The 16165-nt window shown below is 46.5% G+C and overlaps 1 protein-coding gene across 1 annotated transcript in view; it reads right to left on the minus strand.

The window, feature by feature from the left end:
• LOC113131731 (EMAP like 6) overlaps positions 1-16165 on the minus strand; it is a 46137-nt gene that overhangs the window by 19103 nt on the left and 10869 nt on the right. Inside the window, 20 exon segments of the mRNA XM_026309321.1 lie at positions 468-670; positions 1418-1518; positions 1986-2079; positions 2244-2349; positions 2559-2702; positions 2704-2746; positions 3224-3342; positions 4379-4485; positions 5093-5260; positions 5344-5553; positions 7628-7742; positions 7860-8001; positions 8114-8251; positions 9079-9206; positions 9506-9579; positions 11679-11814; positions 12082-12267; positions 12676-12744; positions 12895-12993; positions 14729-14888. Coding sequence (XP_026165106.1) covers positions 468-670; positions 1418-1518; positions 1986-2079; positions 2244-2349; positions 2559-2702; positions 2704-2746; positions 3224-3342; positions 4379-4485; positions 5093-5260; positions 5344-5553; positions 7628-7742; positions 7860-8001; positions 8114-8251; positions 9079-9206; positions 9506-9579; positions 11679-11814; positions 12082-12267; positions 12676-12744; positions 12895-12993; positions 14729-14888 — 2542 coding nt within the window.

Consider the following 16165-nt stretch of genomic DNA (forward strand, 5'->3'; position numbering starts at 1 on the left):
TAATCAAAACCTGTTTCACTGCAGTGACTCAAAACACACATGTTCTCACACATACACACACACACACACACACACACACACACACACGCGTTATGTAAAAAATGGAAGAGATGGATCTTAATTCCTTTAAATGAAAAAATGGGCGCCATGTAAAGCTGATGGGGGCTGGACTGAAGTGTCGTATGAAGAGGGAGCTAAACATCTTAACTAAACTGGTACATGTTTGTTTTTAGGCACAGGTGAGCTCTGCAGTACAACACTGTTCTAGTGGCACGTTAAATCAATTCTGAGAATAAACTCATGATATTTGTGAGATTAAACTCAAAACAGCCTCATTGAATTTAATTTAGATGAAACCCATTAAAAATATAACAACTTAAAGAAGCACCCAGGGGACATCTCACCCGCTCACCTGTCCATAAGCTTCACCTATGACAGAGCTAAAATGTCACACCTGTCCTCCTCACCTTGTCGAGGGAGAACATGGCGAACACCGGCCCATCGTGGGCTTTGACTGTTTTCAGGAGCAGCGGTTCCTTCCAGATGTAAACGTCTCCGGTGGCTGCGCCTGAGAACACCAGCGCTTCGCTGCGGCCATAACACACCGACATCATGGTCTCTGGTCGGCCGATGCTCCTGAACACACCACGCCTGAAGGTCAGACCGCCACCTGGAGGACAGAGAAGCAATTCATCAGAACAAATTCATTCGCAGTCATTTGGTGTTTCTGCCTTTACTTAAACACAAAAGTGGTAAAATATAAATTCTGCAAAGTGAACTTTACTTTTCTTTAGTAAAGGCAGTCTGAGGGCTGTGAACAGCTACACAGCTAGTAACTGTACACATTTTAAGACACTGGAAACATGTAAAGTAGCAGAACTAACTAAAAGAAGCTCCTCTTTGTAGTGCACATGTGGCTGAACCAGCAGATATCACCGGATCACTGTGACACTGCAGAGAACGTAAAAACCTGATGATTCTCAAGCAAGTTCTGCAGATCAGAGAAACATCTTTTTTTCTGTGGTTTCTGGGTAGATGTATGGATGTTTATTAGTAACAAATAAGCAGCTGATGCTATCCTTGGAAAGTCTGACGCACGCTGAATCTAAAAATATTCGCATCACATCTGTGTCTTTCTATGCAGCCGAGGCCTAATGGTCACAAAACCTCATAAACCAGCAGAGTGACCATGTTTGGGACAGTGTCTGTTGCAGCAGCAAAGGCTCAGCTAGAGACAACAGAATAACTTTATGGTGAGCAAGTGGGGAAATAAATGTAACACCAGTCCAGCACCAGAGAACAGTAAAATTATAGACGCACAGAAGCTGCTGAGCTGCAGAAACACACGGGGGTATCATCAGGTGCAGCAGGTATTTGGATCAGTCTTTGATTTGACTCGTCTTTCCTGCTGTTTTACCTGCATGTTGCCAGAACTTGATGTGTTTGATGCCCACGGTGACCAGTTTGTCCATCAGCATGGGATTACACTTCACCACAAATATCTTCTCCTTATGGCCCCTGCAGGGAAGAGACACAGCCTCATGCAGGGTAAAGACCTGGTTTAAAGATGTACTCTGCCTGCCACTGTACTCAAACTATAAATACCAACAGTGTTTCACAGTATTAGACAGTAATTGTTAGCTGCTGCTGTTATCTCTTCCAACATCTAAACACTGAAAGTTTAAAGTAGTGGCCCTAGTACAAGAGCAGCAAAGTAGTACAGTAGCAGAGAAGTAGCCAAAACTAGTAATAGTAATAGCAGTGGTGGTAAATGCAGTGTTATCAGTGCAATAGTATTGGTAGTTGTGTGGGAGCAGTGGTAATGATAGTACAGTATAAACAGAAGTAAAAGTACTGTACTAATAACCATAGTATTAGTTATTCTTATAACTGCAGTAACAATAGCAGCAGCAGGATAAGGAGTATTTGTAAAAGTAAACCTTACTTTTATTTTAGGGTAGTATTAGTTGTAGTTGGTGCAGTACCTGGCAGTAGCGAGTTTTTCGCCTCTCTTCCAGTCCCAGACCACGATTGAATGTCCGTCATCGACTCCCACTGACACCAGGCTCTTTCCATCAGCTGCTGACAAAACATGCAAGTTCTAACCAGTAAGTCTGCGACTTTGTACTTTGAGTATTTGTGTGATTTAAATAGCTGCACATCACCAGGTGAGGGCAACACATGTCCACAGTACACGACATACCACAATACACCTCAAACACACACACCAGGGCGACACACACCTGAGAAGTCCAGAGCACACACTCCTCTCTGATGAAATCCCTTCAGCAAAGAGAGACACTTCAGAGTCTGGATGTCCCACACATGGATGGCTGGGTCCCTCCCCACCTGCACACACACCACATGCTTTATTCCTGATCAGGCACTGCTGAATCAGGGAACCTGCAGGTCAAAACGTTGGTGTGCAGCTAAAATGTAGTCACCATGTTACTCAGCGACCTTGGTCTTGTTTTGATCAGGTGACGAGGCTGCAAAGATTCAACCTGTGTTCAGTTTTTAAAGCCTGGGGCAGTGCATGTGTGTGACGCCGTGCACACCTGTCCTGTAGCAGCAAAGTCCTTCAGCGGGTGAATGCTGAGGCTCAGGATGTCGTCATCGTGGCCGAGGTAGAAACGCTGACTGTGCAGCTGCCGATTGTAGACCACACCCACCGCCGCCACGTGGTACAGCACCTCCCCCCCCCTGAGTGTAGAACAGGTTGTTCCTGCAGTCGTAACCACGATATCTGCACACGAGACACACAGGCACAATGTTCCCAGGCCTGGACTGAACATAAGACATGATGTGGTGATCATGTGTGAAACTATCCATCCATCATCTGTACCCCCTTAGTCCTTAACCAGGGTCACAGGGACCTGCTGGAGCCTATCCCAGCTCTCTTTGGGTGGAAGGCAGGGGTCCACCCTAGACAGGTCCCCAGTCCATCACAGGGCCACATAGAGACAAACAACCTCACACACTCACACTCACTCCTATGGGCAATTTAGAGTCACCAATCAACCTGACATACATGTTTTTGGACTGTGGGAGGAAACCAGAGGACCTGGAGAAAACCCACACAAGCACAGGGAGAACATGCAGACTCCACACATTAAATTTCTCTATTTAAGTCTCTTTAACTGTCCGACCTACTAAAACTGACAGACTTTTCCAGAAATGTCATCAACGTGTGAAACTGCTTGTCTAAAAAAACGTGTGTTACCCATGAACAAACTGCAGCCGGAGGCCTTGGTCCGGTCCCCTCTGCCTCTTCAGGGATCCAACCTGCTGCTTCTTCTCCCTGCTCTGCTGCCGCAGCTGAGGCAGGTCCTCTTTGTACACCTGCACAACACAACACATTCAGGTTTAAACCTCATTAGCTCTGATCCATGGGAGGAAATGCCCAGAAACCCACAGAACTGACAGAAAACAAATCGTCCTTTTAGCCACAGAACCTGGTGGAGATTCCTCCTGTTAGTGGGTTTGGGTTAGTAAGAGTTGTCCTACTGCAAACAGCTGATTCAGCTGCTCTTTACTAGACATGTAAACAAGAAAAGTCACTCCATAGTAATTCAGCCCTGCCCTACCTCCCCAACAGCATTATGGGAAAAGTAATATATATAAAATAGGAAATTATAAAATGACAAAATGTTTTATCATCTTATCTTTTTTCATGTTGATCAAGAGTCAGGCTTTTGGTTCATTGATCAGATTGATTTAGAAAATGTTTTTATATCAAAATGAAATCATCCCTTCACCATGACACACAGCAGCAGATTCAGCGTCCACAGGCTGTTGTTATTGCCTAAAATGAAACACGTCTGCTCATTTCTCATGCAGATTATTCCGCCGCCGTGTTTTACCCTGAAGGATTCGCAGGGAGAGACTTTTCTCCCAGGAGGTTTGGAGCTGGCAACGCTCCACTTTCTCTGCTTTCAAATTAAAAAGCTGAATAGCTGTGGTGGATCAGCGCTCAGAGTCACGGTCCATTTGACTCACTGTTCAATCATCTCAAAGAAAAACTAAGTTGAATCAAAAATACATGCCTCCTTCTTCCTCCTTATCAGGAGCCACAGCATTTCATGTTCAGACTGCAGAGCTGTGCTGCTTTTGTATGGATAGAAACAGACGGAGCGAAGGGGGAAGGAAAGGACAGACAGAGGATGGAAGGTGGAAAACAGAAGAACTGGGAATGACAAAGGAAGAAAGGAAGTGGTGAGGAAGGACGATATGAAAGGTGTGGAAGTTAAACAGGCTAAGGTATGTCATAATAATAATAATTATTAATTAAACATCCATTAAAACACACTCAGCAGTAACAAGGTGCCCCGTGAAACCACTCGCCATGGAAACCAACCAGCAGTCACACTGGACCTACCTGTCGCTCATAGTTGATCTGGGTTTCCTGCTCAATGTCAGAGTCGAGCTCCGGGACGTCTGACGCGTCACTGTCCGACTCCTCACTGTTGGAGTCCCCATGACTGTCTGCAGAGGAGACGCAGACAGGATCTGTTCAAACCGTCACAAGATACACAGCAGTATGGAAAGTACTTCAAATTAGAAGTATATAAGGTAGTTAACGTCAGCTACCCAGCAGTATATAAAGTACTTCAAATGAGAAGTATATAAGGTAGTTAACGTCAGCTAGCCAGCAGTATATAAAGTACTTCAAATTAGAAGTATATAAGGTAGTTAACGTCAGCTACCCAGCGGTATATAAAGTACTTCAAATTAGAAGTATATAAGGTAGTTAACGTCAGCTACCCAGCAGTATGGAAAGTACTTCAAATCAGAAGTATATAAGGTAGTTAACGTCAGCTACCCAGCAGTATGGAAAGTACTTCAAATCAGAAGTATATAAGGTAGTTAACGTCAGCTACCCAGCAGTATGGAAAGTACTTCAAATTAGAAGTATATAAGGTAGTTAACGTCAGCTGTTCTTCAAGTACATTTGGATAATGGTACTTTTGGACTTTTACTGTATTAACATTTGGAATGTAGTACTTTTATTCTGTGGTATTTCTGCTGTTACTGCAGTACAGGGTATTAAAACCTATATGAGTACAGGCAGCTGACATCTTTCCATCTCTACCTTGTATGTTGAGGTCCAGTCCTCCGTTCATGACCGACTCTGGCAGAAACCTCCACTGGAAGAGGGCGTGGTCAGCCCCACCTGTGGTCAGAACCCACTGCAGGTCATGTGACCACCGCACGTTGGTCACGTGGGCTGAGTGACCGATGTACTTCTTGAATTTGGCCCCTTTGGCAGAAAACACACAGGTGTCACTGAACAACACAACAAAGATAAGAAAGAAGCCACAGAAAGAAAGAAAGGACAGAGACCTTTCCTCAGGCAGGGGAAGCGGTAGAGCTTAACGAGGCCATGCCCGTCTCCGCTGACGAGCACAGCGGCGGCGTGATTGGCGTCCACGGCGTTGATCTCGGTTACATCGGAATATTTTGGCCAGATGCCGCTGACCTCAGAGCCCAGGACACCACTCCAGGTCGCCCAGCGCTGACCTTTCACCTCCTCCTTACTGACAAGCTTCCCCACTGCAGGAGGAGGAAGAGGAAGAGGAAAAGGAGGAGGAAGAGGAGAAGGAGGAAGAGAAAGAAGTGGAGGAGGAGAAAGAAGAGGAGGAGGAAGAGGAGGAAAAGGAGGAGGAAGTAGACAAGGAAGAGGAGGCGAAAGAGAGGAAAGATGATAAGAGGAAGAGGAGAAGTAGGAGGAAGATGAAGAGGAGGAAGAGGAGCAGAACATGAGCACAGCAGTTTCTTTCAGTGCAGATTCTGTCGATAACAAACAGCATGTTAGCACATTTCAGCCCCAGACAGAAGGAGCAGAAGAAACATGGAGGAGTCTGGTCTCAGTCGTGTTTGTCTTTTTTTTATCCTGTCCTCACTGTCCTCACTGTCCTCATTGTCCTCACTGTCCTCACTGTCCTCACTGTCCTCACTGTCCTCATTGTCCTCACTGTCCTCACTGTCCTCACTGTCCTCACTGTCCTCATTGGCCTCACTGTCCTCATTGTCTTCACTGGCCTCACTGTCTTCATTGACCTCACTGTCCTCATTGTCTTCACTGGCCTCACTGTCTTCATTGACCTCACTGTCCTCACTGTCCTCATTGGCCTCACTGTCCTCATTGGCCTCATTGGCCTCACTGTCCTCACTGGCCTCACTGTCTTCATTGACCTCACTGTCCTCATTGTCCTCACTGGCCTCACTGGCCTGATTGGACTCACTGTCTTCACTGTCCTCACTTCCTCACTGTCTTCATTGGCCTCACTGTCCTCACTGTCCTCATTGGCCTCACTGGCCTCACTGTCCTCATTGTCCTCACTGTCCTCATTGGCCTCACTGTCCTCACTGTCCTCATTGGCCTCACTGGCCTCACTGTCCTCATTGTCCTCACTGGCCTCACTGGCCTCACTGTCTTCATTGACCTCACTGTCCTCACTGGCCTCATTGGCCTCACTGTCCTCACTGTCCTCATTGTCCTCATTAGCCTCACTGTCTTCACTGTCCTCACTGTCCTCATTGGCCTCACTGTCCTCATTGGCCTCATTGGCCTCACTGTCCTCACTGGCCTCACTGTCTTCATTGACCTCACTGTCCTCATTGTCCTCACTGGCCTCACTGGCCTGATTGGACTCACTGTCTTCACTGTCCTCACTTCCTCACTGTCTTCATTGGCCTCACTGTCCTCACTGTCCTCATTGGCCTCACTGGCCTCACTGGCCTCACTGTCTTCATTGGCCTCACTTTCCTCACTTTTTACACATTTTACCAAATGCCAAAACTTTCATTATTAGCAGCAGCGATGATTCCCATGATTAGCAGGAAACACTGCAGCCTGTAATCCAGAGTCACTGTCTCGTATTATTACTATTTACCGCTAACGCTAACAGGGCGCTTTCACAATAAAACCCACCCTGAGCCTTTTATTGTGAAGCAACAAACAAATGATTTGCAACAGTGATGGTTTCAATCCTTTTCTTGTCACAGTGAAGTTAGAAACCAGCCTGCTGCACACGTCCAACAGCCTTCACTGTGTGTGTGTGTGTGTGTGTGTGTACAGGTTGTCATTAACAGCGACTGCCTTCTCATTAAACCAAGCATCATTTGTTGTGCTGCTCTGTGAGCAGACACAGCAGCTGCTGGATTTCTGAAAAAAGAAAAAAAAAAAGAAAAGGTGCTCAAACACACTGTTACCATGGCAACCACAGGTGTCTCCAACTGAGCCAGGACTGAAATTTTAAGGAGAAAATGTTCATCACTTCATCTTCTAATGTCACTGACTGACAACTCCCTCGTTCTCCTGTCATCAGTGTGTCAGGTGTGTGGGTACCTTACCTTCTCCGACAGGTAAGTACGCTCTATGAATACAGGTGCACGACTGTGTGCGTGCATGTGTGTGTGTGTGTGTGTGTGTGTGTGTGTGTGTGTGTGTGTGCCTTCTTGTGTCACACAGTCTCCAACAGGGACTTCAGATGCATGTTAAGTCAAAAGCGGACGTACAGGTGTGTGAGGTGTGTGGAGTGAGAGTGTGTGTGAATGAAGCAGGTCGGCCTGTAACTAATTGAAACTGCTCCTCACTAGAATTTGAGCGACCGCAGAGACTCACTGGGCATTCGGTAGAAGAGCCGCTCTCCAGCTCCGTCGTTGGTCTGCAGGATTTTGCTGTCCAGAGACCAGTCCAGGTGTGTGATGAAACTGGAGGATTTACTGCATTCTCCTACCTGCAGAGCACAGTTACAACACCTGTGTATGAAGGTCTAAACAAGGACTCTTATTTGGCTTTTTATCACCAGTCATGGCTGGTTGTCATCCAACACGTCCAACTTTGAATTAGTTACCTTCTTGTATCTCTGGGCAACAGCGTAGATGTCGACCAGTCCGTCGTTGGAGCCAACGGCGAGATACGCTCCGTCTGGAGAAAACTTCATCTCATGTATCACCTCCTTCCTGTCTTTGATATGAACGACCTCCGTCATGTCTCTGAGGTCAATTTGGAGAGAAACGGTTGAAATTCACTTTGTTTGTTTGTCTCACTGTTTAACTCTGTGTGTGTGTGTGTGTGTGTGTGTGTGTGTGTATGTGTGCGCGTTACCTGACTCTCAGCACAGTGAAGGATCCGTCCTTCATGCCCAGAGCCAGCTGGGATCCGTCCACGCTGAACGCCACGCTCCGCACCGCCTCCTCCATGTTACAGCGAGCAATGAGGGCGTGATCCACCAGACTCCACAGCCTGACACACACAGCCAGACACACACAGTCAGACACACACAGTCAGACACACACAGTCAGACACAGTAAACAGTAGAAACATGATGTCTGGTTATAAAGCAGTCTACCAGGAGGACATGGGACTGTGTGCTCCTACATCTGTGATCGGCCAGAAGGTCTGGTTCCCTTATCTGAACATAAACTGACAAACTGAGACTGAGACCTCACCCCAACCCTCAACCAGTCAGTCTGACCTCAGCCCCATTCAAAGTGATTGATTGATTGATTTTAAACCCCGTACATGCCGTGCTAGAAAGACAGGCTGAAGGGTGAGTCAAATACAGACAAAAATACTGAGCTGCATCAAGTGAGCAGAGCAAAACTGTATCAGCATCTTTCTTCCCCACTTTTGTTTCCATTACCACCTGAGCTGAGCTGTTTGTTTTCATTCATAATTGGTCTCAGGGGAATCTCCTGCTACGCTGTAAAAACTCAGTCTGCAGGAGATGAACAGAACCAGACACAGTGGAAACCAGCTCCTCCCTGTCATTAACTACACAGAGGTGCTCCTGAGGAAAGCACCCAGCCTTGAGGCCCCCAGCTGGTTCTCCGTGGTGGTTTCGCATCTCGATGCAGTAGCTCTTTTATCTCTTTGTGGTAATTTTAGTAGTTTAGCATTTTGTCTGGTGCTTTTTTGTCTCTTTGTGGTTAATTTGTCTCTTTTTGGTTCATTTTGTGTCTGTGGGATATTTTGTGGGTGCATGGGGGCCTCCCGACTCCTGGGGCCCCTGGGCCTGAGCCTGGTCAGCCGGTTCACTCATTGGTCCATTCACCCATCCATCCACTGACCTGACGGAGCGGTCGTCACTGCCGGTCACAGCCAGAGGCTTCTTGGGGTGAACGTCCAGCGCCCAGAGCTCGCCCTCGCTGTGTCCCTGCATGATCAGCAGCGGTTTGTCCCGGTCCCTCACCATCACCTGGACAGGTGGAGTCACAGACACAGCTGACAGCACAGTCTGAGCGTGGTACTTACAGTTTAAAGCTACCGCAGCTCATGCTGCACCAGAATGACCGTGATTAAGGAAATAAAAGGAAAGTAGACTTGGTATTTTTTACCAAATGCCAAAAGTTGTATTATTAGTTACAAGCCTGGGTAATCTGTGTGTGGGCCAATCAGGAGGCAGCATTTAGCAGGAAACCAAAATAAAACGTCTGTGCAGGGAAGAGCAGCATGGTGCGGGGTTTGTTGGTTTCCCTTGTCCGTCTTTCTCCTCACCTCAAAGATCTCACTGTCCTGTGTTCCTGCCAGGATCCGGTCGGCCCGCCAGCAAACGCTGCGAATAGACAGACCTGGCGCAAGAGGAAGAGGAGGAGGAGGAGGAGGAGGAGGAAGAGGTTTAGATCAGCAGGGAAGAATAAAAAATATCTGCAGCAATAATAAACAGGCTTTAAAATGAAAGGACAGAAGAATGAGAGGAAGAGGGCTGAGAAATGAGAGTGTGAGGGGGGAGAAAATGGACGTAAATATAAAACATAAGGCAGGAGGAGGAGGAAACTGAGAAATTACAAAAGTTTCAGATAAAACAGAAAAGACAGCGGAGGAAGAAAAAACAGTTGGGACAGAGAGTGAAGAAAAGGAGAAAGGCAGAGAAAGATTAGAGCAGATAAAAATAAACCGCAGGATAAAAATATGATGAGCAGGAGAAAAAGAAGGAGAGAAAAGCTGAGAAGCCAGAGAGATGCTGTCAATAGTTATTGTGATTAGATCTGCAGCTCTCATTAACTCCAGGTAATGAGCAGGAAACCTCCAGGGTCCTGCTTTGAGGTTTACAGCCAGGACAGAAACAGACCCGGTCTTAACAGACGAGGTGAAGATCCTGCAGCACACGTCACCTACAAACATGGATGTCAAGATTCCTGCTCCCCAGACTCTGCAGCGTAATTAGCGTAGCTGATCGCCCATTAGAGGGCGGGCTCAGCCTCTGATGCCTCCTGTAACTTTGTTAGAAACTCCTCCCTGGAGATTTGTCCCACGCAGAGTTTTGCAGAGTAAAACTGTGCAGGAAGGATTTCTGATGTGTTTGCAGGAGCCAGGAAAACTTCACCTCAACGAATCTCTTCCAAACCTCCCGCAGGCTAAAAAAAAACATCTCATCTTCTCTCTTTTCATTCTGACGTCTTCTCTTCCTCCGCTCGCTCTGCTCCCCTGTGATTTATTCTGCCTGGTTTATTATGCATGCGAGCTTTTTCATCGCTCGGTCGGGGAGGAGGAACTTCAGTCGGCACTTCTGCAGGTGTGTCGGCTCATGTTGATCTTTTATTCACCTGAAAGTCTTCAGGAGAGGAATCACATATTCTCAGCGTCCTAATTCCACCTTTAATGTCCCAGCCAAGATCTTTCTCTTCTCAGTTTCACTCACAACAAAAAACCTGCTGTGTTTTATTTATTTTCAGGACATCATCAGTGTGTATCTGTTAAAAAATGACACTTAGAAACTGTCAGTGTCCATAGACGAATGAATTCTGCTGCCAGTGGTTGTTTGTTGAAATCAACGTTAGAATCAAACGTTAGAAACAACAGATGTCACCAAACCGAGCAGGATTCATCCTGAGAGCCGACAACAGGATCAACCTCCTGTCCCATATAGTCTAACATTTCCACCTTCAAAAGGAGAAGGACTGAAAGAACCTCGTGCCGATCAGTAACATTTTCCTTCTGCACTCTGACCTCTCACTAAAACCTTTGGAAAGCTTCTCCAAAACAACCACCACCTGCGAGCTGACAAAGCCTCCACCTCTTCCTTTCCACAGGAATCTTCAGAGACAAGACGTAAAAAAGGAGCCAGGGGCTTAATGGTGGGTTCTCCAAAAGGAACCCAGCTCCACCTCCTGCTGGGTCGCAGCATTCAGGAGTGAAAAGAAGCAGCGGAGTTCAAACGTTCTGCACTTTCACAGAATCAGGTCAGAAGACAGAAGATGACGAACGTTCACACCTCTGCTCTGCTGAAGCACAACCACAAAACCAGGACAAACGTCTGCTCACACCGGAGGGAAAGAGAGGAAGAACTGAACCCAGACAAGACGAAAGAATCTCTGGCTCCGGCAGGATATTTTCTGTTTGTCTTTTCTTGGTAGACAGAGCGGAGCTGACAAGGGCGACGGGTATTTGAGGATACTTCTCCCGACTCGCCTGTTCTCTGTGCTAACAGTATGTAACCACAGCTGAGACTGCACTGACAAGAAGCCCATCCTCTCTCCATCACTGCAATTAGGAACTAAAGGCTCTAGCAGTAAAACATGTGTATAATAAAAGTCTGTTCCTGTGAACAGACAGAAACTTTCAGTAGTCTTCTACCAAACAAATGGAAGATCTGGTTTTAAGTCTCACTGAGTCCATACTGATGTGTGAGGACCTGTACCTTCGTTTGATTGGTCTGACGGCAGCATACCTTTGTATCCCTGCTCGGCCTCTCGCAGGTCGATCTTGGTGATGGGTTTAAAATCGACGTCCCACAGTCGGACGCAGCCGTCTCTGCCTCCTGTGGCAAAACCCTCCTCACAGGAGTACATGCTGAAGATGCCAGCCTGCACACACACACGAAGATTTTAGGAAATTTCACATTGGACGAAAACAAACTGTCTTTTTGGATGCACGAGTGTCACGACAAATTCAGGGGAATGTTCATAAAATTGACAGTTTAGAGAACATCGCAGGACACAGCCCTACAGGGGAGAGTCCAGGAGAAAGAGGGAGTACAACCACTTCAGACTATGAGACTCTACCAGTATTATTTGCAGTATTAGCAGTACAACAACGTAGTACTAAATCAAAGTCAAAGATTTGAGACTCACCCCATGGGCAGCCTGAACGGTTCGTATCAGGTTGAGTCCTTTCCAAACGTAGATGTCCCCGTTAAGAGCCCCAGAGTAGGTGATGTCATCTTTAGCCGACGCCACGCACAGGATGGTCTGCAGGTCCCCCGTCTTCCCAAAAATCCCCCTCTTTGGTGTGAGAGCGTTTCCACACAAAGACCAGAACTACACCCAGAGGGGGGGAGAGGGATGAGATGAAAATCATCGGCAGGACAATGTTTGTTCTGGTCTCATCAGAAGTGAAAATCAGCTTAAACTACAAAAGTAAAAACTGTAGCCATGATGTGATGGCTGTTGTGTTGAGTCTAACGACTCTCACCTGATTTACGTAGAGCACCTAATGAGCCCACGGGACTAGGGGTGGAGTAAAACCAACCTGAAGGATAAATGTGAGTTTCCTACCAGCTTTCCCTCAGACTGACGAAGACACAAGGATTATCGATGAAACGTTTCAACCTAAAAACTAGTCCAGCTGCCCTGACTCAGCCTGTCGATAAAGTACATGTTGAACAGGACTGTCCTCAAACTTTTGGCCATACAGGGTAGCTGGTAGTACTCAGAGCCTTCACTTACCTTGATGTGTTTGACTCCACAGCTCACCAGGCGGTTCTGTTGAAATGGATCCCAGGAGATGTCGAAGATCTGGAGGACGGAGGAGACGTCAACACACATGTAGAGTGAGTGTTAGAAAAACACACACACACACACACACACACACACACACACACACACACACACACACACACACACACACACACACACACACACACACACACACACACAGACACTCACCCTGTCTGAGTGTCCGGTGGCTGTGGCCAGGACCTTCCCTCTTTTCCATTCCCAGATACAAACTGTGTTCTTTGCATCCAGGCCGACCGAGGATAACCGCTGCAGGAGAGAGAGAGGGAGAGAGAAATCTAAATAGTTTATTATAATGTTTTATTTTTCCATACTGATATTTATTACTGGTTATTATTCTATAGTTATTACCTCAGACATATTTTATCATTTTATATTTGCACTATGCCAGAAACCTGTTATTGTTTCGTCTGAACAGAAATTTGGCTTTGATCCATAGGTAGTTCCACAGTTTTTCACAGTTCCACAATAACCTATTGGACAAACCAGAAGGTTTAAGCTAGAGGCACTTTTCCCCCAAGGTAAATTCTGACAACACTCCTCCATGAACCTGAATTTTCTTTCAGCAGAGAAGAAAAATAAAGCACCAGGATCTGAACCAACTTCATAATAAATCAGCTGCAGCAACAGCCTGTGTGTTTGATTTATTATTAATCTGATTTATGCTTCTTTTATTGATTCTGTTTTTACTCTAGGTTGTGACTGAAGTCTCAGACCAGTCGACTCGTTTACCTCTGGATATTTTTATTGTACAGTAGAGCAGCAGACGGATGGTCAATTCATTCAACACATTTCACTAAATGTCCTCAGAAACACAATCAGAGAGTCCCAGAGTCAAATATCAATGGATATTGTTTTAAAGCAGATTGTTATTTATTGATATTTAACCAGTCTGACATTCCTCCATAGGAATAAGACAAACACTTCCAGACCACCACGACACACGGTGCTGCCTGCAGCCGCAGTGGCTGTGCACGTCGGTCTGGGACGACCCCGAGTTGTGTTTCGTTTCAGCAGCCACAGACTGACTGACACAGGGAGAAGCATCTATTCTCCACCTGTCAAGACAACTGAACACAATCCAAACACATCAAGCGTGGTGCGTTCACAGTCTGCACGGTGCTGTCGGCCGGGACTCAAAGGACGTTTGTTTGGTGACAGCAGACGAACTGAGTCACAGCGGGGAGTCACACCAACCAGGTGCATGTGTGGTGGAAACATGTCAACAGGACGGGCTGCATTGGACTACATTAACCAACAGCACAAACAGTGAAAAGACTCCACATCAGCTGGATCAGTTAATATGGATTCAGGGGGTCAAATGTTCTCCCCTCAGGGTGCAGTGTTGAACAGTTGGGGTGCAACGGATCACAAAACCCTGACCAAGTCACATGTGCGCCTAAACATGATGAAACCATTTCATAATCATAACAGCATGTTTACAACAGCTTCCATAACGAAGACAGCCATAAAGTCTTTACAGGAGTAATTCACCTCGTTCAGTTTTATGTGTCAAACAGTAAAAACGTCCTTCATGTCCAGAGGAAACAGTGGAAAGGGCGTCTTATTCCCAAAAGCCCCCAAAGTGGAAAATCCTACAACACCCAGGATGCATTGTGCCTGGTGCATGTGCCTGTGTTTTTAAACCAGTTACCCCAGTGTGTGACGACAATGTCAACTGAAATGTCCAGTAGCTCATGCACATTATGGGTGTTGAGTGAAGCAACTTTCTTTTCCCTTTGTCCTAACCCATCAATCCTCATATCTTGTTTGTCCTGCTCACTGAGTGTGTGTGTGTGTGTGTGTGTGTGTGTGTGTGTGTCTTCTGTGCCCTTTAAGTTGATGTACGATTGTCCCTTAATGACAAAACCCCTCTGTTGTCTGGCTGCACACAGAAGTCTGCTGCTGAATCAGATTCTGTATCATTAATCATGTGCACAGCACGTGCACAGTATCTATGTGTGTGTGTGTGTGTGTGTGTCACCTGTCCGTCAGCGCTGAAGGCGAGGCAGGCGATGCCGTGTGTGTGTCCGTCACGAAGCAGAGAGACTGTCTGGACGGTGAAGGAGTCCCACACACACACATATGGGTCCTTCCCCACCTGACCTGTCGCCACCAGGGAGCGCTCTGGGTGCAACGCCAGGCTGAGGGGGAGGAGAGGGGAGGAGGAGAGAGGAGAGGAGAGGAGAGGAGGAGAGAGGAGAGGAGAGGAGGAGAGAGGAGAGGAGAGGAGAGGAGAGGACGGGCACAGGAAATGAAGGGAAAAGAAAGAGACAGGAAGAAAACTTAATTAAGTCTGCTCCATTAATTAGTTAAGAGCTGGAACTGACCAATCAGGGGACTTGATTCATTTAGCCAACCTAGTGACATCAGTAAGGAGGTCACTGATTGGCCCCACCCACTGCTGATTACCTGGGACAGGTGTGTTCAGGTGTGAACAAACATTAACATCCTTTGTTGCTATGACTGATTTATTGATACACACTTTACTGTTTCCTGTACATTTGAAAAATCCACGAAGACAAAGTGAAAGTAAAGAAACTAAAATCTTCACCTTTTGAAATCAAGTTTTAGTTCAGAGAAAAGACGTTTAATGAGCCCGTCCTGTGTCTGTGTCTCTTCCACAGGGTCAGTGTGTGTTCTCCTTTACAAAGAAAGAGCTATAAATACACTCACCGCTTAATAGCATCATTATCAACACACACACTCACACACTCACGGTGTCCTCTCTGCTCTATTGATGGTGTAATGATCCCTGATGCTTGAAGTGTGTGTGTGTGTGTGTGTGTGTGTGTGTGTGTATGTACGTACAGGGTCATTGCGGTGTGACCTTCACTGTTCTTTGTCCTTTTATCTTCCTCAGTATCAGAAAGAAAAAACTAAGCCACAGCATGTGTGTGTGTGTGTGTGTGTGTGTGTGTGTGTGAAGAATAAAACAGCAGAAATAGAACAGGTGTATCAACCACTGATGCCGTCTCCACAAACAAACACACACACACACACACACACACACATCCTTCAACATCCGCTCTCCTCCTCAACCTGCCAGCCAATCAGACTGCTAGCTGCTGTGGTTGCCATGACAACCCCATCACCAAGGTCAGGGGAGATGTAGACTGAGCACAAAAACTGAAGAGTCAAGGTCAAATGTCACACAACACACACCTGAAAACACCCGGCGCCCGATACCTTCCACGTCTCTTTGCCGGTTTACGGTTTTATTCAGACTGACATCAGTTTCTTCTTCTGCTGCTGTTTCATCTCCAACCTTTTCTCCTTCTTTTCGGTTATTCACGTGTCGTCCTGGAACCAGCCACACCTGGTGCTTTTCTGCTCATTGACCAGGAGACGAGTGGGTTTGGAGAGTTGAGCAGAGAGGACCAGTCCCACTCTGGTTTGAGTAATCTAAAGGTCGAGGTCA

This window comes from Mastacembelus armatus, chromosome 15 (assembly GCF_900324485.2).
Source record: "Mastacembelus armatus chromosome 15, fMasArm1.2, whole genome shotgun sequence".
In the NCBI taxonomy this organism is placed as follows: Eukaryota; Metazoa; Chordata; class Actinopteri; order Synbranchiformes; family Mastacembelidae; genus Mastacembelus; species Mastacembelus armatus.